We start from the raw sequence: 26,218 nt of genomic DNA on the forward strand, positions 1-26,218 counted from the left end.
AATCATTTAAATGAGCTAGTACAGATTTAAAAAGATTAAAAAATTTCTGTGAAAGTGATGATAACCACAATGAACAGCAAAAGGATAAACATGAAGATGTGAAAGAGGACATCAAAATTGTAAAATGGGGGCTTCCCTTGTGGTGCAGTGGTTAAGAATCTGCCTGCCAATGCAGGGGGCACAGGTTCAAGCCCTGGTCCGGGAGAATCCCACATGCTGCGGAGCAGCTGGGCCTGTGCGCCACAGCTGCTGAGCCTACACTCTGGAGCCTGTGAGCCACAGCTGCTAAGCCCACGTGCCATAACTGCTGTGGCCTGTGCACCTGGAGCCCATGCTCCACAATGGGAGAGGCCACTGCAATGGGAAGCCCGTGCACCGCGGCAGGGAGTGACCCCTGCTTGTGGCAACTGGAGAGGGACTGCCTGCAGCAGCAAAGATCCAACGCAGCCAAAAATAAATAAATAATTAATTTAAAAAATTGTAAAATGCGGGGCAGGGAAGAAAATGTAGAATCTGTTCTCCCTAAAATGTGCTTGAGCCTATATGACTATCAAAGGCAAGTAGATATAGGAAGGGGTTAACATACTTGAAAAACAGGGTTATCACAAATCAAAAACATAGAACAGATTCACAAAAATAAGAGAACATAAGTATAATATCAATACAAAAGAAAATAATCAGAACACACACACATGCACACACACACACAAGAACAAAGAAAAAGGGACAGAGAAGAAATAAAAATCAATGGGAAAATAAGGTTTAAAATGGCAATAAACATTGGGTTGGCCAAAAAGTTCCTTTGGTTTTTAAGTAAAAATAAGATACGTTTTTCATTTTTACCCAGAACTTTATTGAACAATGTATTCACCATTTTCTTCCACTACCTTCTGCCATTTTTCAGGAAACTTCATAATTCCATCTTTGTGAAATTTTTTATCTTTTTGAGTAAAGAACTGTTCCAGATGCCTTTTATAGTCTTCCAGGGAATTGAAATTTTTTCCATGAAGAGAATTTTGTAAAGACCAAAATAAATGTAAATCTGAAGGTGCAATGTCTGGTGAATAGGGCAGATGAATCAGAACTTCCCAGCCAAGCTGTAACAGTTCTTGTCTGGTCATCAAAGAAACATGCTGTCTTGTGTTATCCTGATGGAAGATTATGTGTTTTCTGTTGACTAATTCTGGACTCTTTTTGTCAAGTGCTGCTTTCAGTTGGTCTAACTGGGAGCAGTACTTGTTAGAATTAATCGTTTGGTTTTCTGGAAGGAGCTCATAATAGAGGACTCCCTTCAATCCCACCATATACATAATATCACCTATTTGGATGAAGACCCGCCTTTGGTGGGGTTGGTGGTGGTGGTTCATTTCGCTTACCCCACGATCTCTTCCATTCCACATTATTGTACAGCATCCATTTTTCATTGCCTGTCACATTTTGTTTTAAAAACAGAACAGGTGTGTTACGTTTAAGTAGAGAATTGCATACGGAAATCAGTCAAGAAGTTTTTTTTTTTGCTTAACTTACGTGGAACCCAAACATCAAAGCGATGAACATAACCAAACTGGTGCAAATGATTTTCAATGCTCGATTTGGATATTTTGCTTATGTCGACTATCTGCTGCGTGGTATAACATTGTTCTCAATGAATACCTCAATTTGATCGCTATCAACCTCAATCTCTCTACCTGGCCGTGGAGCAACGTCCAGCAAGAAATCTCCAGCACGAAACCTCGCAAACCACTTTTGATATGTTCAATAAGTCACAGCACCTTCTCCATACACTTCACAAATTTTTTTTGCGTTTCAGTTGCGTTTTTACCTTTCTTGAAATGATAAACCATAATATGCTGGAAACGTTGCTTTTTTCTTCCATCTTCAATATTAAAATAGCTACACAAAAATTCACCAATTTTGATGGTTTTTTTAATGCACACTGATATGATAGCTGTCACAATAGAGTCTAACAAAATTGTTTCAAATGAAGTTAAGGATAACTAAGCAATACTAAAGCCAGCTTACAGAAAAAAAGCAAATGAACTTTTGAGCCAACCCAATACATAGCTATCAATAATTACCTTAAATGTCAATGGACTAAATGTTTCAATCAAAAGACAAAGAGTGGCATACTGGATTAAAAAATAAGAGGCTACAATGTGCTGCCTACAAGAGACCCACTTTAGGGCAAAGGACACACACAGATTTAAAGTAAGGGGATGGAAAAAGATACTTCATGCAAACGGAAATGATAAGAGAGTGGGGGTCACAATACCCATAGCAGAAAAAATAGACTTTAAAATAAAGGCCATAAAGAAAGATAAAGGACACTATATAATGATAAAAGAATCAATACAAGAAGAGGATTTTACATATAGGCACTTAATAAAGAAACACCCAAATACATAAAACAAAGACTAACCAGACATAAAGGGAGAAACTGACAATACAACAATTTAACATCCCACTGACATCAATGAACATATCTTCTAGACAGAAAATCAATAAGGCAACAGAGATCCTAAATGACACAAGTTAGACTTAATTGATATTTTCAGGACATTACATCCGAAAAATCCAGAATACACATTCTTTTCAAGTGCACATGGAACATTCTCTAGGACTGACCACATACTAGGGCACAAAACAAGCCTCAACAAATTTAATAAGAGTACAGGAATTATCTTAAGCATCTTTTCTGACAACAATGGCAGGAAACTAGAAGTAAACCACAGAAAAAGATATGAGAAAAATAAAACACGATTACATGGAGACAAAACAACATGGTACTAAAAAAACAATAGGTCAATGATCAAATCAAAGAGGAAATTAGAAAATACCTTGAGACAAATGACAATGAAAACACAACCATACAAAATCTATGGGATGCAGCAAAAGCAGTTCTTAAAGGGAAGTTCACAGCAATACAGGCCTTCCTCAAGAAACAGAAAAATCTCAAACAACCTATCACTTAAAAGAATTAGAAAAAGAAGAACAAACAAAACCTAAAGTCGCAGAATGAAGGAAATAATAACTATCAGAGAGGAAATAAATTAAGAAAAAAATAAAAAACAATAGAAAAAAAATTCAATAAAACCAAGAGCCAGTTCTTTGAAAGGATAAACAAGACTGACAAACTGCTGGCCAAGCTCAACAAGAAGAAAAGAGAGAGAACCCAGATAAAGTAACAAATGAAAAAGAAGGCTTAACAACTGATACTGCAGAAATACAAAACACCATAAGGGAATACTATGAATAATTACATGCCAAAAATTCGACAACCTAGAAGAAATGGAAAAGTTTCTAGAAACATACAGCCCACAAAAACTGAATCAAGAAAAAATAGATAATTTGAACAGACAGATCACTGGAAGTGAAATAGAATCTGTAATAAAAAAAAACTCCCTATGAACAAAAGTCCAGGACCAGATGGCTTCTACCAAACATATAAAGAAGAACTCATACCTATCCTTCTCAAACTCTTCCAAAAAAACTGAAAGGGGGGAACACTCCCAAGTGCATTCTATGAAGCCACCATCATCCTGATACCAAAACCAAAGATACCACGAAAAAAGAAAATTACAGGCCAGTATCTTTGATGAATATAGATGCAAAAATTCTCAACAAAACATTAGCAAACCGAATCCAACAACACATAAAAAGGATTATATACCATGATCAAGTTGGATTCATTCCAGAGTTACAAGGATGGTTCAACATATGCAAATCAATTAACGTGATACACCACATCAACAAAAGACAAAAGCCACATGATCATCTCAAAAGACACAGAAAAAGCATTTGACAAAATTCAACATCCATTCATGATAAAAAAAAAATTCTTACCAAAGTGGATATAGAGGAAACATATCCCAACATAATAAAAGCCATTTATGACAAACCCACAGCCAATATAATACTCAATGGTGAAAAGCTGAAAGCCTTCCTGCTAAAATCTGGAACAAGACAAGGATGCTCATTCTCACCACTCCTATTCAACATAGTATTGGAAGTCCTAGCCACAGCAATCAGACAAGAAAACAAAACATAAGGTATCCAAATTGGAAGGGAAGAGGTAAAACTGTCACTATATGCAGATGACATGATACTATATATAGAAAACCCTAAGGACTCCACACAAAAACTACTAAATCTAATAAACGAATTCAGCAAAGTACCAGGATACAAGATTATCATTTAGAAATCAGTTGCATTTCTTTACACCAACAATGAAATGTCAGAAAGAGAACATTAAAAAAAAATACCTTTAAAAATTGCAACCCCCAAAATAAAATACCTATGAATAAACCTGACCAAAGAGGTGAAAGACTTATACGCTGAGAACTATAAAACATTAATAAAGGAAACTGAAGATGATTCAAAGAAATGGAAAGATATCTCATGCTCTTGGATTTGAAGAATATTGTTAAAATGGCCATATTACCCAAAGCAATCTACAGATTTAATGCAGTCCCCATCAAATTACCCATGACATTTTTCACAGAACTAGAACAAGTAATCCTAAATTGATATGGAACCATAAAACATCCAGAATTGCCAAAGCAATCCTGATGAAAAAGAGCAAACAGGAGGCATAACCATCCCAGACTTCAGACACTACTACACAGCTACAGTAATCAAACAGTGTTGTATTGCCACAAAAGCAGACATACAGACAAACAGAACAGAACAGTGAGCCCAGAAATAAACCCACACACCTACGGTCAATTAACCTTCGACAAAGGAGGCAAGAATATAAAATGGAAAAAAGACAGGCTCTTCAGCAAGTGGTGTGGGGAAATTGGACAGCCATATGTAAATCAATGAAGTTAGAACACACCCTCTCACCGTACGCAAAAATAAACTCAAACGGCTTAAAGACTTAAAAGACATGACACTATAAAACTCCTAGAAGAGAACATAGGCAAAATATTCTCTGACGTAAATCATACCAATATTTCTTAGGTCAGTCTTCCAAGGCAACAGAGATAAAAATAAAAATAAATGAGACCGAATCAAACTTACAACGTTTTGCACAGCAAAGGAAACCATAAACAAAACGAAAAGACCACCTACAGAATGGGAGAAAATATCTGCCAACAATGCAACAGACAGGGTCTTAATTTCCAGAATGTACAAATAGCTCATAAAACTGAACACCAAATTTACAAACAACCCAATCGAAAAATCAGCAGACCTATAGAGATATTCCTCCAAAGAAGAAATACAGATGGCCAGTAGGAACATGAAAAGATGCTCAACATAGTTAATTATTAGAGACATGCAAATCAAAACTACAATAAGGTACCACCTCACAAAGGTCAGAATGGCCATCATTAGAAAGTCTACAAATAACAAATGCTGCAGAGGGTGTGGAGAAAAGGGAACCCTCCTACACTGTTGGTGGGAATGTAAGCTGGTACAGCCACTATGGTAAACAGTATGGACATTCATCAGAAAATTAAAATAGAATTACCATATGATCCAGCAATCCCACTCCAGGGCATATATCCAGACAAAACCATAATTCAAAAAGATAAAGGCACCCCTATATTCACAGCAACACTATTCATAATAGCCAAGACGTGGAAACAACCTAAATGTCCACTAACAGATTGATAAAGAAGATGTGGTAAATAGATAAAATACAATACTACTCAGCCATAAAAAAGAACAAAACAATGCCACTTGCAGCAACACGGATGCAACTAGAGATTATCATACTAAGTGAAGTCAGTCAGAAAGAGAAAAACAAATACCATCTGATATCACTTACATGTGGAATCTAAAATATGACACAGGGGACTTCCCTGGTGGTCCAGTGGTTAAGACTTTGCCTTCCAATGCAGGGGCTGTGGGTTCAATCCCTGGTCAGGGAGCTAGGATCCCACATGCCTCGCGGCCAAAAAACCAAAACATAAAACAGAAGCAATATTGTAATAAATTTAATAAAGACTTTTTTTTTTAAAATAAGACCTCTGCTGGGTCTTTGTAGTGGCATGTGGGCTCTTTTAGTTGGAGCATGCAAACTCCTAGCTGTAGCATGTGGGATCTAGTTCCCTGACCAGTGATCGAACCCAGGCCCCTTGCATTGGGAACATGGAGTCTTAGCCACTGGACCACCAGGGAAGCCCCAATAAAGACTTTAAAAAATGACACAAATGAACCTATCTATGAAACAGAAACAGAATCACGGACATAGAGAACAGACTAGTGGTTGCCAAGGGGGACGGGAGTGGGAGAGGGAGGGATTGGGAGTTTGGGATTAGCAGATATAAACTAGTATATATAGAATGGATAAACAACAAGGTCCTACTATATAGCACAGGGAACTACGTTCAATATCCTGTGATAAACAATGACGGAAAAGAATATGAAAAAGAATGTGTATATATATATATATATATATGCGTGTGTCTGTGTATAACTGTATAATTGTATCACTTTACTGTATAGCAGTATTTAACACACTGTAAATCAACTATACTTCAATTTAAAAAGTTAAAAAATAAAAGATTTTTTAAAAGCAAATGAATAGATATCATTGATAAATACAGCATTACATATCTGAAATTACACTCAACCTCAAGAATTTAGGACACAAAAACTAACAAAATGTTTGTGATTATCAGATCAACAAAAAACTGTTTAATTAATTTAAAAAATCAAGTGGGTAAAGATGGGGGAGAAATAAGCACATAAAATGTGGGGAAATGTAAACTGATAAACTGTTTCTGAAAGATAGTCTGCTTGCACCTGTTAACAAGTTAAACACTGCATCTTTTGACTCAGGGATTCTGATTATCAAGAGGGGGAATATTTGCGCCTCACATTAGTCACAGAGGGCTAATCTCCCTAGTACCAAAGGAAAAGAACTCTTACAAAATTGCTAACAAATGCCCAACAACCCTAGCAGAAAATGAGCAAATGACATGAACATGTACTTCACACAAAAGAAGGAAAGCCAACAGTTCTTAAACATACTAAAAGACATTCAAGGGCTTCCCTGGTGGCACAGTGGTTAAAGAATCCACCTGCCAAGGAAGGGACACGGGTTCGAGCCCTGGTTTGGGAAGATCCCACATGCCGTGGAGCAACTAACCCCATGCGCCACAACTACTGAGCCCGCACACCTAGAACCCAAGCTCCGTAACAACTGCAACTCGCCACAACTAGAGAAGGCCTGTGCGCAGCAACGAAGACCCAACGCAGCCAAAAATAAATAAATAAATAAATTTATTTTAAAAAAAAAGAAAGAAAAAGACATTCGACGTCTGGGAATTCCCTGGTGATCCAGCAGTTAGGACGCCATGCTTCCACTGCCAGGATGCCGGGTTATATCCCTGGTCAGGGAGCTAATAAGATCCCGCAAGAAGCGACACACGGCCAAGGAAAAAAAAAAGACATTCAGACATTTGAACTCCATCAGAGACATGCAAGTTAAAGCCATACTGAAATGGCTTTTCACCTATCAGATTAGCATGAATCTCTCAGTTTGAGATGTCGTGGCTAAAGGGAAACAGTCACTCTCATCCATGGACAGTAGAGGTGGAGATGGTTTAAGAAGCAGTTGTCACTCTGGAGAGATTCTGAAGGTAGAGCCTATGTATTTTCTGGTATATTAATTAAAGTGTGAGAGAAAGAGCAGCTGAGGGTTACTCCAGATTTCTGGCTAAGGAACTTCCTGACATGGGGAAGATCACAAGAAGCAGATCTCAGAGAGAAAATCAAGGAGTGCAATTGCATACATTTTACCAAGTTGATTTATAAATCTGAGAATAACCCAAAGAAAAGCAGTCTGTGAGATGGGAGGTGGACCAAATGCACGAGGAGGGAGGGAGAACTTCTCTCGCCAGGATTCCCTTGTGGTCCTCAAAAACTCAAAATTCTAAGGATTGAAAAAGATCAAAGGAAGAAATCTCAATGTGCCTTATCTTCTTTTGTATTATTTTATCTTCTTCTGTATTATCTTCTTTTGTATTATTTTTCCTCCTCAACCTTAGGATATTTCTGTGCTCAATATAAAGTTCAATCTGTTTCCACGAACAGATCTCAGGCTTGGCTGCTCCTGTATTAAAGCACTATAGATTTTTATTCTTCTGAAGTCAAAAGCAGGTTTTTAAAAAAGGCTCTGTAACACTTATTATGCTTCAAATGATTTCCCTGTTGGAAACTATATATGTCCTAGCTTTCTTCCTTCTTCAGTTTTATCCCATGTCTCCCACTATTTAGAAATCCCTCCCTACCAAGTTTTACTCAATGGCAATATCCATTGATATACCACCAGACTTTTATTGGTTCAATTTCTCCTTCTATTTGATCCCCCTCCATAATTCTCCTAATAAAACAACTTCCTGAAATGTTAGTCTAGGTTCCAAATGAAATGTTAAAAAGGTCCCACTACCAACGAAGTATAAAGTTAACACAAACTGCAATACTCTAAAAGTTACTAGTCCTATTTTTAGCTTTATCTTCTGAATTTACCTGTCATGTTTGGATTTGTTTACTCCTTTCTTGGCTTAGAAAAGCAAAAGCACTGACAGAATTGAAAAATGTAAGTGCTATGAGTTCATGTCCCCACCTACCTTTGAATATAGAGTGTAAGATGGACTCTAGAGCAAAATGGAGCCCAAGGTGTGACAGAACCACCTTGGTTAAGTTCAAAGCATTTATTTCTAAGGTCCTAATACAGAACTTTAATCTATAACAAGAACCAAAGCTAACCTCAAGGAAATCTACCACAGTGTAAAACGAACTTACCAAAAAATATATTTTCTTTTTTGAAGCGTCAATCATTTAACAGTATTTTTAATCCAATAGACATGCTACTTTATTTCCTAGACCTAAAACTTGTTTGCAAGGTAGCTAATATTGGTTAATTAACAGGGTGCTCCAAGTAGAATTTGGCCTCCATATGAACAGGTATTTATGATCTAATAGCAGCAATAAGCTGATCTGGAATAAATCAACGGTTTAAGATCAGAAGTCTCACTCATGGGACTTCCCTGGTGGCACAGAGGTTAAGAATTAGCCTGGCAATGCAAGGGACACGGGTTTGATCCCTGGTCCGGGAAGATCCCACATACCACCTAAGCCCATGAGCCACAACTACTGAGCCCATGTGCCCTAGAGCCTGTGCGCCGCAACTAATGAAGGCTGCATGCTCTAAGGCCTGTGTGCTGTAACTACTGAGCCCATGTGCTGCAACTACTGAAGCCTGTGCACCTACAGCCCGTGGTCCACAACAAGAAAAGCCATTGCAATGAGAAGCCCATGCACCTCAATAAAGAGTAGCCCCCACTTGCCGCAACTAGAAAAAGCCTGTGCGCAGCAACGAAGACCCGACACAGCCAAAATGTAATAATAAATTAAATAAATAAAAATGAATAGCGGGTTTCCCTGGTGGCGCAGTGGTTGAGAGTCTGCCTGCTGATGCAGGGGACACGGGTTCGTGCTCCAGTCTGGGAAGATCCCACATGCCGCAGAGCAGCTGGGCCCGTGAGCCATGGCCGCTGAGCCTGCGCGTCCGGAGCCTGTGCTCCGCAACGGGAGAGGCCACAACAGTGAGAGGCCCGCGTATCGCAAAAAAAAAAAAAAAAAAAAACAGAATAGTAAGATATTCCTATTAAAAAAAACCCCAGAAAACAAGAAGTCGTGTCACTCATATCATGGTGGGGAAGCATCATGGATTCAGCTGGGGCTACTGGACAAGGGGCAGCCTATTCCAGCCAGATCCCTGCCCAAAGGGATAGGCAACTGCTTACTCCCCTTTCTGTGGCTCCACATTGGAACTACAGTTTTTTTACTCCACAAAGTTAGAGGTTTAGGGACCTCCCTGGTGGTCCAGTGGTTAAGAATCTGCCTTCTAATGCTGGCAATGGGGTTCGATCCCTGGTCGGGGAACTAAGACCCCCACATGCTGTGGGGCAACTAAGTCCGTGCGCTCCAGAGTCTGCGCACCACAACTAGAGAGCCCACACGCCACAACGAAAGATCCCGCATGCCGCAACTAAGACCCGATGCAGCCAAATAAATAAATATTTAATAATTTTTAGAAAAGTTAGAGGTTTAAGTTTTCTCATTACCTAAGAGCTGAAAAGGACAGCTGCCCAGGCATAACCAGAAAAACACAAATACAGCTTTTAAACTCTGTACTTCTATCATTCAAAACAGTACAAAAACCGACACTCTAAAGCATCAGTACTTGTTCCAATTTCTACCTGAGATGAAGTTAAGACTACACAAGATTATTTTTCTTTATGTTGCACAATGGTATTACACAATGGCAAATATTCTTTAGCAACAGCTGCTCCGGAGGCAGAAGGTGAGCAATGAGCTTGAAGGGGAGGCTACTAGGAGTGACCAAGCTATGGCCTAAGAATAGCTACAGCCCCACCTATGTGTCAACGCTCCTCTGAGGAAATCTGTCTATAAGAAGTGGTGGTGAGGGGACGCTCACATATTTGCCTGAATATTCAAAGTAATAAAAAGTTGAAGCATGGTCTCCAGACCAGCAGCATCGGCATCACTTGGAAACTCGTCAGAAATACAAATTCTCCAGCCCCGCTCCAGACCCACTGACTCAGAAACTCTATCAATCATGTTTGACAAGTCTTCTAGGTGATCCCAATGCATGCTGTCGTTGGAGACCACTGCTCTGTGCAAAGCTACAAATATCCAGTCAGTCAATGCTGTTTCTAGCACAAAGCATTTGGGACCTTCTCCTGGGAATAACTTGTCTATGCCAAAATTAAGAACTAAGTCATTCTAAAGCTGTTTAAAGTAAATTACATTATGATTCCTTTATAAGCAACCAAAATTCATTAAATAGTCATTTATTATTTGACAGGATTGTAAATCCTGTAACAGTCTAGGATAGCTCTCAGTCCAATACACACACATGCTCCACAAATCCACTTATCCTCATGTATGTTCATTACACATGTGTATACAGTCCATATATTTGAATATACATATATGTGCACATTTACACAGACACACACACACACACACTCATGTGTGCAAGGGCTCAGGGTTCATTAGATGCCCATTTCAAGACCCAGCTTTGACTGGGCCTTCAGAGATAAGCTAGGAGGCAGTAAGTACTATAGTATGCAGAGTGTTTCTGTCTAAAATCTTAAGAGTAAATGACAGCCACACTATGGAAACAGCTCTGATACACAACAGTAGCTCATTATGCACCACTTTGGAGATCATCTACATAGTACACATTTGCCTTGGTTGATGGGTTAGTTTCCTATTGCTGCTGTAACAAATTTCCACAAACTCAGTGGCTTGAAACTATGCAAATTTATTATCACACAGTTCTAGAGTTCAGAAGTCCAGAACAGGTCTAGTGGGCTAAAATGAAGCTGTCAGCAGGCTGCATTCCTTCTGGAAGCTGTAGGGGAAAATCTACTTCCTTGACTTTATCTACTTCTTGAAGTAGCCTACATCCATTAGTTTGTGGCAGTCTTCCTTCATCTTCAAATCTCCCTCTGACTCCTGCCTCTCCTGCCTCCTTCTTTCACTTTTAAGTACCCTTGTGATTTCACTGGGCCACCTGGATAATCCAGGATAATCTCTTCACCTCAACAGCCTTAATTAAATCATACCTGCAAAGTGCCTTTTGGTATAAGGTTAAAATATTCACAGGTTTTGGGGATTAGGATACGAACATCTTCGAGGCACCATTATTCTACCTGCCACAGTTGCTAAGCAGTGCAAACATGTTATTTCTACAGTTCAAAACTCTGCTACAGGGGGACTTCCCTGGTGGTCAATATTGTTAAGAATCCGCCTCCCAATGCAGGGGACGTGAGTTTGATCCCTGGTCAGGGAACTAAGATCCCACATGCCACAGGGCAACTAAGCCTGCCCGCTCTAGAGCCCACGCGCCACAACTAGAGAGCCTGCACGCTGCAACGAAAGATCTCGTATGCCACAAATAAGACCCGATGCAGCCAAATAAATAAATATTAAAACAAACAACAAACAAACTCTGCTGCAGGCTTATTTAAAAGATTGTAGGGACTTCCCTGGTGGCACAGTGGTTAAGAATACGCCTGCCAATGAAGGGGACATGGGTTCGAGCCCCGTTCCGGAAAGATCCCACATACCTCGGAGCAACTAAGCCCATGCACCACAACTACTGAACCTGCGCTCTAGATCCCACAAGCCACAACTGCTGAAGCCCGCGCTCCTAGAAGCCATGCTCTGCAACAGAAGCCCTGCACCACAACGAACAGTAGCCCCGCCCAGCTTGCCGCAACTAAAGAAAGCCCAGCTTGCCGCAACCAAAGAAAGCCCGCGCACAGCAACGAAGACCCAATGCTGCCAAAATAAATTAAAAAAAAAAAAAAAGATTGTAATCATACTTGCCAACAAACCTGGCAAAAATCCTGAGTCATTACACAGGTATCTAGTCCCAGGGTTGCATTCTAACCATTTGTAAAAATTGCTCATCTATCTGCCATAGGAAACTAACACATCAGCCAAGGTCTAACCACTTGGTTTTCCAGTACAATCAGAAACCATTAAAGCTATCTAGTTATAAATAATAGTAACAGCAGCAAACCCTAGTGTTGTGCTTCCTATGTGCTGGCCACCTTATAAGTGCATTACACATATTAACTCAATTTAATTCTCAGCTACCTTAGGTGGGGGTTATTTTATTAAAGGAAATTGCCTGGACAAGCAAGTGGTGTAATGGGATCTAAACACAGGCAGCCTGGCCCCAGAGACAGCTAATGACAACCGCTCACTGCTGCCCTCTACCTCTCACCCCGCTACATGAAGAAAAACATTTAAATCACCAGTCACTGTAACGAGCTGACACATTTAAAAGGAACAAAAAGGTATGTGAATAATGTGTGTAAAGACGTCCCATATGCAGCAGAGGTGCATATATCCTGGGCAGTTCTATCTCATTCTTCTACCAGGCATTACTTTAGGGATGGAAGTTCTCTCTTAAATTTCATCCTTTAGTGACAAGATCATTATATTCACCACAACTATGCTTAAGCATATCATTCAGTCATCACAGAATAAGTTTACTGGAATAAATAAATTAATGATACAATATTTTTGTTATACAAAGGGTACCATTTAACAGGATTACAATCTTCTTAGGTGTCTAAAAAGGGTTCTAATTCAATGGCTACTTGGGGCCAGCGAGCAGAAGAGTTTTATTGTATACTCTTTCATACCTTCTGAACTTTGAACCATGTATATAAATCATTTAGTTACACTGTTAAATTTTAAATGGTGACCATTAACTGAAAAGTTAGAAAACACTGGAACTATTCTAGTAAAGAGACTCAGTGGTTAAGAAAATGAGGTTTGGAATTAGAAATCTCTGGGTTTAAGTCCCTATAAAAAGTATGGTCAATCTAAAAAGACAGCTGCAGGAAAAAATTACTCCCTCTAAAGCTTTAATATAAAGTGGGGATAACTGTGCTTTCACTGTCACTATTATTTCCAAGTAACAGAGAAAAAAGTGACTGCTTAATTTCCCTCTCACTTATTATAATGAGTGGGGAAGCTTAAAGGAATTAAAACTTGTGCTGATGAAGAACCACTTCAAGTGCCCTATCTAATCCCTTCTTTATAAAGCTTCTGTATCCTTTTTTTGATAAACAAGGCAACACTGCCATGATGAGTCATTTTCCCTTGGTGGAGCTGAAGAGTTCATTTGAAGATAAGTAAATTAACTCATGAGTAAATCTGAATAAAAATCTAACTCCTAAGAACAGGAAGACTAAGGAGTAAATTATGTCAATATTTAACAGTCACACTGTTAAAGCTGATGCACAGATGACACTGTACTAAAATGGGTCACTGAGACACATTTTACATACTTTGCAGAAACTTCCCAGGGCAATGTCACCCAGCTAAAAAATATCCATGGAATTTTACTGGAATTCCTAGATAAAAATCAATCATTTTTATTTTCCATATCTATGCCTGATTCTCTTTATATATTTCAGGAAAGTCTTCTGTAAAAAAAAATCAAAACTATACACGCACTACTTAGAATGTTTCCTTTTGAAAAGTGAGTCTGATCAACTTAAGATACTCTGCTGGGGGATCGGATCAAGATGGCAGAGTAGTAGGACGTGGAGCTCACCTTCTCCCACAAATACATCAAAAATACATCTACAACCTAGAGACTGTCCTACAGAGTGAAGTAAGTCAGAAGGAGAAAAACAAATACCATATGCTAACACATATATATAGAATCTAAAAAAAAAAAAAAAAGAAAATGGTCAGAAGAACCTAGGGGCAAGACGGGAATAAAGACGCAGACCTACTAGAGAACGGACTTGAGGATATGGGGAGGGGGAAGGGTAAGCTGGGACAAAGTGAGAGAGTGGCATGGACATATATACACTACCAAATATAAAACAGATAGCTAGTGGGAAGCAGCCACATAGCACAGGGAGATCAGCTCGGTGCTTTGTGACCACCTAGAGGGGTGGGATAGGGAGGGTGTGAGGGAGATTCAAGAGGGAAGAGATATGGGAACATATGTATATGTATAACTGATTCACTTTGTTATAAAGCAGAAACTGACACACCATTGTAAAGCAATTATACTCTAATAAAGATGTTAAAAAAATACATCAACATGCAGAATGCTTCTCACAGAACATCTACTGGATGCTGGCAGAAGGACTCAGACTTCCAAAAGGGCAAGAAAATCTCCACATAACTGGGTAGGACCAAAAAAAAAAGAAAAGAAAAGAAAAGAAACAGAAAGAGAGAGAAATGAATCGGGACAGGACCTATGCCCCTGGGAGGGAGCTGTGAAAGAAGAAAGGTTCCTGCACCCTGGGAAGTCCCCTACTGCCTGGGAGATCAGCTGGGACAGAGGGGGTGGTTCAGAGCCTTGGAGGGGAGCACAGCAACCGGGTCGTGCAGGGCAAAGTGGAGAGAGACCTGCACAGATGGTTGGTGCCACAGAGCAGCACTCCCCAGCCTGGGACACTCGTCCACTGGGTCAGGTGGGGGCTGGGTGCTGAGGCTCAGGCTTTGGAGGTCAGACCGGGAGGTGAGGACTGAGGTTGGCTGTGTGGAGACGGCCTGAGGGGGCTAGGGTGTGGTGAGCCACAACCGAGGGAGTCGAGGAAGAAGCCTGGGCCTGCCGGAGAGGCAAGGCACCATTGCGGGGGGCACACAAGGAGAGGGGTGAGCCGCCACAGAAGCTTCTTTCTCCGTGCCCACTCTCAGGCAGCAGCGCACCACCTACCCGAGCTCCGGGGGCAGGTGCAAGATGCCACTGCCATCTCGGAATCCAGAGGCGGACATGGATCGCTGCCGCCGCAGAGCGTCCTGCGACTGAGCACCCCTCGCTGTCCATGCCTACCCAGGAGCGTGCGCGACCTGCCACTGCTGCTGAGGGTCCCGCAACCGGGAGCCAACTGCTAGCCCCGCCTTCCTGGGAGTGTGTGCAGGCTGCACATCTGCACACCCCCTATCAAGGGGATAACGGCCAGCACACGTAGGGGAAAGAGATGACAAGCATCCAAACCAAAAACAGCCCTCGTGCCAAAAAAATATTAAGCCCACACAAGCTACACAGGGATGCTCCCACATATAAATAGTCCTCCAAGACTAGAGTAGATAATTGTTTCTCCTGAACTCAGAGTTAAGAGAAACACAAGTAAAATGAAGAAGCAGAGGAACCACTCCCAGTTAAAAGACCAAGAGAATTCCCCTGAAAGAACAAACAATGAAACAGACCTCTTCAGTCTAATAGACACCAAGTTCAAAAAGGAGGTGATGAAAATACTGAAGAAATTAAGAAAGGCTATTGACAAAAACGCACATTACTGTAAAAAGCAACTACAAACTATAAGGAGGAACCAAGAAAAATTAGAAAATTCATTTGCTGAGACAAAAGCTGAGCTAAAGGCAATGAATAGCAGAATGAATAACACAGGAGAAAGAAGAGGCGATCTGGAAGATAGAATAATGGAAATTACGCAAGCAAAACAGCAGTCAGCCAAATGAAAAAAAAGGAAAGCAATATAAGAGACCTATGGGATAATATAAAGCATGCCAACCTAGGCTTAATAGGGATTCCAGAAAGAGAAGAAAAAGAAAAGGGGGTTGAAAATGTATTTGAAGAAATTATGGCTGAAAACTTCCCAAACCTAAAGAAGGAAACAGATATCCAGATATAGGAAGCATGGAGGGTCCCAAACAAGATGAACCCCAACAGACCTACATCAAGACATATTATAATAAAAATGACAAAGTTAAAGATAAAAAGAGGACTCTAAAGGCAACAGGAGAAAAACTTAATTACAAGGGAACCCCCATAAAGCTATCAGCTGATTTCTCTACAGAAACACTGTAGGCCAGAGGGAGTGGCAAAATATATTCAAAGTCTTGCAAGGGAAAAATCTGCAACCTAGAATACTCTACCCAACAATATTATCATTTAGAATAGAAAGAGAAATCAGAATGTCTCAGATAAGCAAAAGCTAAAAGAATATAGCAATGCTAAACCTATCCTAAAAGAAATATTGAAAGGCCTTCTCTAAATAGAAAAGAGACCAGAAGATATAAGAAACAGGAAACCACAACTGGAAACTAAATTGCTTAAATCAGCCAGTATCAAAAAGAAAACCTATTTGTGCAAGTGATGATAAACTCACAGAACAGCAGGAGGATAAACATAAAGATGTAAAAAAGTACTGCATCAAAATCATAAAATGTGGGGCAGGAGAGTAAGAAAATACAGATTCCTTTTTTTTTTTTTAATGGAATGCATTTGAGCCTATATGACTAACAGCCTAAAGCAAGCAGATATAGGAAGGGGTTAACATACTTGAAAAACAGGGTAACCACAAATCAAAACCATACAAAAGATTCACAGAAACCAAAAAGAAGAGAACACAAACATAAAATAAAAGGAAATCATCAAACCACAAAAAGAAAAACAAAAAGAAAGGAACAAAGAAGAAACAAAAGAATCAACTGGAAAACCAGGTTTAAAATGGCAATAAATACATATGCCAAGGGACTGAATGCTCCAATCAAAAGATAGAGTGGGGGCTTCCCTGGTGGCCCAGTGGTTGAGAGTCCGCCTGCCGATGCAGGGGACGCAGGTTCGTGCCCCGGTCCGGGAAGATCCCACATGCCACTGAGCGGCTAGGCCCGTGAGCCATGGCCGCTGAGCCTGCGCGTCCAGAGCCTGTGCTCCGCAACGGGAAAGGCCACAACAGTGAGAGGCCCGCGTACCGCAAAAAAAAAAAAAAAAAAAAAAAGATAGAGTGGCGCACTGGATTAAAAAACAAGAGCCTAGGGAATTCCCTGGTGGTCCAGGGACTGTGCTCTCACTGCCAAGGGCTCTGCTCAGGTTCAGTCCCTGATGGGAGCTAAGATACCACAAGCTGCATGTCACAGCCAAAAAAAACCAAAACAAAACAGGAGCCTACAATATGCTGCCTACAAGAGACCCACCTTAGGACAAAGGACACACACAGATTAAAAGTGAGGGGATGGAAAAACATATTTCATGCAAACAGAATTGACAAGAAAGGGAGTAGCAATACTCAGATCAGACAAAACAGACTTTTAAACAAAGGCTATAAAGAAAGATAAAGAAGGATACTATATAATGACAAGAGGATCAATACAAGAGGGTTTTACACTTGGCAACATATATACACCTAATATAGGAACACCCAAAAACATAAATACTAATGGACATAAAGGGAGAAAGTGATGGGAATACAGTAATAGTAGGAGACTTTAACACCCCACTGACATCAATGGACAGACAATCCAGACAGAAAATCAGTAAAGAAACAGAGGTCCTAAATGACACAACAGAACAGATGGACTGAATTGACATTTTCAGGACTTTATATCCAAAAAAACCCAGAACACACAGTCTTTTCAAGGGCACATGGACCATTCTCTAGGATTGACCACATACTGGGGCACAAAACAAGCCTCAACAAATTTAAGAGTATAGAAATTACTTCAAGCATCTTTTCTGACCACAAAGGCATGAAACTAGAAATCAACAACAGGAAAAGAAATGAGAAAGAAAAGATTAAATGGAGACTAAACAACATGCTACTAAAAAAAACAATGGGTCAATGAGGAAATTAAAAAGATACCTTGAGACAAACAACAATGAAAACACAACCATATAAAATCTATGGGATGCAGCAAAAGCAGTTCTAGAGGGAAGTTCACAGCAATACAGGCCTTCCTCAAGAAACAAGAAAAATCTCAAATAAACAACCTAACCTACTACCTAAAAGAATTAGAAAAAAAGAAGAACAAACAAAACCTGAAGTCAGCAGAAGGAAGCAAATAATCAAGATCAGTGAGGAAATAAATTAAACAGAGACTAAAAAATAGAAAAGAAAAAAAAAATCACTAAAACCAAAGATGGTTCCTTGAAAGGGTAAACAAAATTGACAAACCTTTGGCCAGGCTCAACAAGAAGAAAAGAGAACCCAAATAAACAAAATAACAAATGAAAAAGGAGTAATCTCAACTGATACCACAGAAATACAAAAAGAATAAGAGAATACTATGAACAATTATATGCCAAAAAATTTGACAACCTAGAAGAAATGGACAACCTTCTAGAAACATACAGCCCATGAAAACTGAATCAAGAAGAAACAGATAATGTGAACACACTGATCACTAGAAGTGAAACAGAAACTGTAATAAAAAAACTTCCTACAAACAAAAGTCCAGGACCAGTTGGCTTCACAGGTGAATTCTACCAAACATACAAAAAAGAACTTATACTGATTCTTCTCAAACTCTTCCTAAGACTGAAGAGGAGGGAACACTCCCAAAGACATTTTATGAAGCCACCATCACTCTGATACCAAAACCAGACAAAGATACCACCAAAAAGAAAATTACAGGCCAATATCTCTGATGAATATAGATGCAAAAATTCTCAACAAAACATTAGCAAACCGAATCCAACAACACATAAAAAAGATCATACACCACGATGAAGTGGGATTCATCCCAAGTTCACAAGAATGGTCCAACTTATGCAAATGAAACAGTGTAATACAGCACATTAACAAAAGAAAAGTCAAAAACTACGTGATCATCTCAAAAGATGCCGAAAGAGCATTTGACAAAATTCAACATCCATTCATGATAAAAAACTCTTACCAAAGTGGGTATAAAATGAACATATCTCAACACAATAAAAGCCATTTATGACAAACCCACAGCCAATACAGTACTCAGTGGTGAAAAGCTGTAAGACTTCCTGTGAAAATCTGCAACAAGACAAGGATACCCCGGGACTTGCCTGGCTGTCCAGTGGTTAAGACTCTGCGCTTCCAAAGCAGGGGGTGTGGGTTCGATCGCTGGTTGCGGAACAAAGATCTCACATACCACACAGCGTGGCCAAAAACATTAAAAATTTTTTAAAATTAAAAAAAAACACTCAAGGATACTCACTCTCACCTCTTCTATTCAACATAGTATTGGAAGTCCTGGCCACAGGATTCAGACAAGAAAACAAAATAAAAGGTATCCAAATTGGAAGGGAAGAGGTAAAATTGTCACTATATGCAGATGACATGATACTATGCAGAGAACCCTAAGGACTCCACACAAAAACTACCAGACCTAACAAATGAATCCAGCAAAGTAGCTGGATACAAGAGTAACATTCAGAAATCGGTTACATTTCTTTACACTAACAATGAAATACCAGAAAGGAATGTAAAAAAACAGTACCTTTTAAAATTGCACCAAAAAAAAAAAAAACTAGGAATAAATTTGACCAAGGAGGTGAAAGACTTATACACTGAGAACTATAAAACAGTAATAAAGGAAATTATATCCCATGGTCTTGGATTGGAAGAATTAATACTGTTAAAATGACCATACTACCCAAAGCAATCTACAGATTTAATGTAATCCCTATCAAATTACCCATGACATCTTTCACAGAACTAGAACAAATAATCCAAAAATCTGTATGGAACCATAAAAGACCCAGAATTGCCAAAGCAATCCTGAGGAAAAAAAAAAAAAAAAGCAGGAGGCATAACTCTCCCAGACTTCAGAATACTACAAAGCTACAGTAATCAAAACAATGTGGAATTGGTACAAAAACAGACATACGGATCAATGGAACAGAATAGAGAGTCCAGAAATAAATCCACACACCTATGGCCAATTAACCTTTGACAAAGGAGGCAGGAATATAAAATGGGAAAAAGACAGTCTCTTCAGCAAGTGGTGCTGGGCAAGTTGGACAGCTGCATGTACATCAATGAAGTTAGAAAACACCCATACATCATGCACAAAAATAAACTCAAAATGGTTTAAAGACTTAAACATATGACACCATAAAACTCCTAGGAGAGAGCATATTCAAAACATTCTCTGACATAAATTGTACCAATATTTTCTTAGGTCAGTCTCCCAAGGCAATAGAAATAAAAACAAAAATTAAAAAATGGGATCTAATCAAGCTTACAGGACTTTTCATAGCAAAGGAAACTATTAGAAAAACAAAAAAAAAAAAAAACCATAATCTATGGAACAGGAGAAATATTTGCAAATGATGTGATGCCACAAGGGCTGAATCTCCAAAATACACAAACAGCTCATACAATGCTACAACAAAAAAACAAACAACCCAAACGAAAAATGGGCATAAGACCCTTAATAGACATTTCTCCAAGGAAAACATACAGATGACCAGTAGGCACATGAAAATATGCTCAATGTCACTAATTATTAGAGAAATGCAAATCAAAACTTCCATCAGGTGTCACCTCACACAGGTCAGAATGGCCATCATTAAAAAGTCTACAAACAACAAATGCTGGAGAGAGTGTGAAGAAAAGGAAACCCTCCTACACTCTTGGTGGGAATGTAAGCTGGTGCAGCCACTATGGAAAACAGTATGGAGGTTCATCAGAAAACTAAAAATAGAATTACCATGTGATCCAGCAATCACACTCCTGGGCATATATCCAGACAAAACTATAATTCAAAAGATAAGGCACCCCTATGTTCATAGCAGCACTATTCATAATAGCCAAGACATGGAAACAACCTAAATGTCCACCAACAGATGAATGGATAAAGAAGACGTGGTAAATATATAAAATGGAATACTACTCAGCCATAAAAAAGAACAAAATAATGCCACTGGCAGCTACATGGATGCAACTAGAGATTATCATACTAAGTGAAGTACGTCAGAAAGAGAAAGACAAATGTATCACTTATATGTGGAATCTAAAATATGGCACAAATGAACTTATCTACAAAACAGAAACAGACTCACAGACACAGAGATCAGATTTGTGGTTGCCAAGGGGGGAGAGGGGAAGGGAGAGGGATGGATTTGGAGTCTGGGGTTGGTAGATGCAAACTATTACATTTAGAATGGATAAACAAGAAGGTCCTACTGTATAGCACAGAGAACTATATCCAATCTCTTGGGATAAATCATAATGGAAAAGAGTATGATAAAAGAATGTATATATGTGTATAACTGAGTCACTTTGCTGTACAGCAGAGACTGGCACAATATTGTAAATCAACTATACTTCAATTAAAAAAAAAAAAAGACACTTTGCTAAGTCCGGACCTTTGTTAACTTATCAGTTTAAAAGAGGTGGGGTGGGACTTCCCTGGTGGTGCAGTGGTTGAGAGTCCGCCTGCCGATGCAAGGGACACGGGTTCGTGCCCCGGTCCGGGAAGATCCCACATGCCACTGAGCGGCTGGGCCCGTGAGCCATGGCCGCTGAGCCTGCGCGTCCGGAGCCTGTGCTCCGCAACGCGAGAGGCCACAACAGTGAGAGGCCTGCGTACCACAAAAAAATAAAAATAAAAAAATAAAAGAGGTGGGGTGAAAGACACTCGAGCAACATCTCAATCAGGTTCAAACTTAGCCTGAATCTTGGAAAAGCTATGGATCCTCTCTTTAGAAAAATATACATTCATTAAAAATTTGAAAATGATTTAGGGGATTCACAAAAAATCTTGGGTTCAGAACCTTTTGTCAAAATATAATGTTAGGAGATAAATGCTAGGAGAGAAACCTGTGAAAGAACTGTCTGATATTCATGTAAGTTTAAAGTATTATAATTTCTTTTTAAAAAGTGTATAAAAGTAGAATGTCTTTATGGTTACTCAAATGTATTTTTAATGATTATTCAAATATATGTTTTCAAAAATGCAGCCTGTATATGCAGTTCACTTTTCCACTTTTTTTTCCTTAAAAGTCTGGGAGAAATTAAGAGGTAAATTAACACAATTCTACAACCAAGAACATACTCATCATTAATACTGCAGGGAGCATAGTCACATGCCAGAAAATCACTTGCACTTATTATACTGATCACCATGAACGTGGGTGTCAGCTGGCAGGGGGATACAAGGGAGCCTGCCAGGGTACTGGAAATACTGGACATAGGTAGTATTTTCAAGGGAATGATCTGTGTAAAAATTCATTGAGCTGTACACTTAAGACTTGTGGGGAATTCCCTGGTGGTCCAGAGGTTAGGGATCCATGTTTCCACTGCAGGAGCCTCAGGTTAGATTCCTGGTTGGGGAACTAAAGAGTCCACATGCCAGGCGGTGTGGAAAAAAAAAAAAAAAAGACTTGTGCACACTACTGTAGATATTCAGTAACTATTTTTTAAAATTTAAGCTTGACCAAACTGACATTGAGCAAGTCTATCAACTGCTCTAAGTTTCCGTTTTTAAAATCTGTAATGGATCAATAACACTTCTCCTCAGGTTATTGTGGGAAGTGAGACAACATACGTATAGTATTTAGTACACTGCTTCATACACAGTCAGCACTCTGTGAATGCAGGTCTAATACATTATCACTATAGATGGTGGACTGCAATTTTTATCAATGTGAGATGTCTTTATCCAGTTTAACAATAACAGTGATAAGTTATGGATATTCTCCCAGGCCAACAGACAGACATATCCAATGTTCTTTAAACAGAGGGGTGTATGTGCACATGCTCATTCATCCCATGGTATACATGTAACTTATTCAACTATTCCCTAAGTAAGAGAAATTCTGGTTATTTCCTTTTTTTGTCATTAGAAATAAAGCTACACTGAATATGTAGCCTTACCTCTACAGTGCTTCTTCTCATACTTTTATAGCTAAAACAGATTACCATAGAGACTCTTAAGTTTCAGATTTGAAAGAACCTTAAGTCTCAAACTGAATGCCTACCCAAACAAATCCTAAAATAGTATTAACAACAAAATCAGTGTTGCCATAGGCTACAAATTAGAATTACCTGAAGTAAAACCTCATAAATTCTAAATTAATATGTTAAACGAAAAGTTAGAAGCTATTCTTCCACATTTTGAAATAATCACTAGTAAGTAGTCTAAAATCTATAGTTCCTTCCAAAAGTTTGAGAAATTAAAGAGTCTATTTAATGACAGAAAAATAATCAGAATATACTCTTAAGTGAACAGATGTTAATTCCCATTTTGTTGAAATAAAATAAATATACAGACAAGGAAACACACCTAGGATGTTAACTGGTTCTCCTGAGGGGGATGTAACTGAAGTCCATTTTCAGCTTTATCCCTTGACATATTCCCCAATTTTTCTACGAAGTATGTACTATTTTTATAACAATAAAAACGTTCAATTCTTTTTAAAAATAAGAGTCCAACATGCTTTCAGTATAGGTCTCCAACAAATGAATTCCTGCATAACTAAGTACTTTTGTTTACATTGGTAAGTCACATTGGCCAGTGCCCAAACGGCTGAGAGCACCTCAAAAAAAATCCTTTCCTCTCTCCAACTGTATATCCTACCCTCACATCTCCGTTTTCCGTTCTGCCCACTCTCGCTTTCATATCACCGAAACATAGTATTCTCATTAAGTGTAGACAAGATTTGACGCAGTTTACTTTAGCCACAGACTCCACCTTGCTGGACTCTATTACCAGCACAAACCTGCTTCGTTCCTGAGACCAAGTCCCTTGCTAGCTGGACTTCTGATTCATTCTCAAGTTCCACACTGAAACCATGTTCCTAAAAATAACTGACATCTTTATTACCTGCTCCTCCTTTGGATTTTGTCTAAAGAAATCCTGTAATAAATCTTGTTCCACAGACCCTTTTTGTGCAAATAAGTTTCCACAAACAATTGCTTTGTTGGCTCACACTAAAATTCCTACAATTTTACAACTAAAGTTGTAAAAACTGAGAAAAAGAATCTAATTTTCAATTATTACCATTATTCTAGGCTGCAATGCCAAAACCCTATTTCAGATTTTTGTGAACTCTTAAAGTGTGATGCAGCCGTACCAACCTTGGTTCAAGTACGTGAGCGTTTCATCGTGCAGCTTCACAGCTGGTGACGTTGCTGCACACATCACATACTGGAAGGGCGGGTGTTTGGTTTCGTCATCCAATGGAAGGCTGGAATCTTCCTGCTTGAAAATTGGCAATGCCAAGACATCGCTGAAAAGCAAAAAAAAAAATCAACACTGACCTTATTCTGGGTTTAAAACATTTAAAAACATAAAAATATTTAGTGGTAGTTTCTTTTAAAATTTAAGATCAGATATGATATGTAGAATAAAAGAACTATTAATGCTAATCTGGCTCCCCCAAAAGATAGTTTTAATAAACCATACCTCTAGTGTGAGTTGGGGGGGGGGGGTGCCTACGATTAGGCAGAGCATTAAAATAAGAAATATTTAATAGTTAAGTCCAAACTACTGACAAAGAGATCAGGCTAATAATACATGTGGTACAAAAAAAAAAAAAAAGTTATGTGAAAAAAATTAGTCAAAAACTTTAAACTCATTTCTATTAAAAAATAAATAAAAGCAAGAGTACACAGCCACCTGTTTTGAAAGGTAGGTCACACTGGCACCATGAAATCACAAAGAAGCATTTGATTAAATGGTATTTTACAAAAAGTTCCCTGCTGGTCCTAGCTAAACGCTGAGAGCATAAAGCTTCATACTTAGTCTACAACAATGGCTTCTTCTGAGAAGCAAACAGTAGCAGTAGAAACAGCTGCTATTTTTCCCTCCAAGAATAACTTGGGTCATTGATCGGGAGGGGGATGGGGAGGTCTTCTGGGGTACTGTCTATATTCTGTTAACTTTGGTGCTTAAACACACATGGATGTGTCTGGTTTGCCTTTAAAAAAAAAAAAAGGAGCTGAGGTATAATTTACATACCACAAAATTCACCCTTTTAAAGTGTATAATTCAGTGTTTTTTAAAATATATTCACAGAGTTGTACAGTCTTCACCACTATCTAATTCCAGAACATTTCCAGCACCTCAGAAAGAAATCTCATACCCTTAGCAGTCACTCCCTATCCCCCAACCCTGGCAACCACTGATTTGCTTTGTCTCTATGGATTTGCCTATTCTGGATATTTAACGCAAAAAGAATCATGTGGCCTTTTGTGACTTGCTTCTTTTAGTATGTTTTCAAGTCCATTCATGTTGTAGCATGTATCAGTACTTCATTCCTTTTTAAGGCTGAATGATATTCCATTGTATGAATATACCACATTCTGTTTATCCATCATTGGAGGTGGACCTTTGGCTTGTTTCCATTTTTTTGATTATGAATAATGCTGCTATGAACACTTGCATGTATTTTTGTGTAGACATGTTTAATTCCCTTGGATATATACCTAGAAGTAGAATTGTTGGGTCATATGGTAACTCTTTACCTTTTTGAGAAACTGCCAAACTGTTTTACAAAGTGACTGCGCCATTTTACATTCCCACCATTAACATATGAAGGGTGGGTATTTCTTTTTTTGAGATAATTCACTGAGCTGTACATTTATATCTCGATGGCTTTTCTACGTCCATTCCTCAATAAAAGGTAAAACAGCAAAATATCCAAATGAATAACTACTATAACAATAAGAACAGCAAAGGCTTGTCTGAATTGTTTATTTCTTCTTACAAGCTGTTAACTGACTCAGATATCTGGCTACCCCATTTTAATTAAATTCAATTTAAAAGCAAAATGTGGAAATAAATGAAATGAAAGGGAAGCCCTGCATTCCCTCCTCTCACATACATTTCTATTAAAGCACCAGACTGATTAGTCAGGGACTGAATTACCCACTAATTCTCCTTCTCCTTTATTTATACCTAGGAACTGTCAAAACACTCCTAAGTCAAAAGTATAAGTGAGGAACACATAGTCAGGAATGGTCCC

The 26,218-nt window shown here is 38.9% G+C and overlaps 1 protein-coding gene across 5 annotated transcripts in view; it reads right to left on the bottom strand.

Annotated features, from left to right (window-relative positions):
- Positions 1-26,218, bottom strand: part of UBP1 (upstream binding protein 1) — a 70,701-nt gene that overhangs the window by 29,347 nt on the left and 15,136 nt on the right. For 3 of the 5 annotated variants that reach the window (XM_060022104.1, XM_060022106.1, XM_060022108.1), the window contains 2 exons: positions 24,330-24,481; positions 1,377-1,427 (listed from right to left, as the gene is read on the bottom strand). In XM_060022104.1, coding sequence (XP_059878087.1) covers positions 1,377-1,427; positions 24,330-24,481 — 203 coding nt within the window. The remainder of the gene's footprint in view (positions 1-1,376; positions 1,428-24,329; positions 24,482-26,218) is intronic. The other 2 variants (XM_060022105.1, XM_060022107.1) reach the window with 1 other exon arrangement.

The sequence above is a fragment of the Delphinus delphis genome, chromosome 10, assembly GCF_949987515.2.
Source record: "Delphinus delphis chromosome 10, mDelDel1.2, whole genome shotgun sequence".
In the NCBI taxonomy this organism is placed as follows: domain Eukaryota; kingdom Metazoa; phylum Chordata; class Mammalia; order Artiodactyla; family Delphinidae; genus Delphinus; species Delphinus delphis.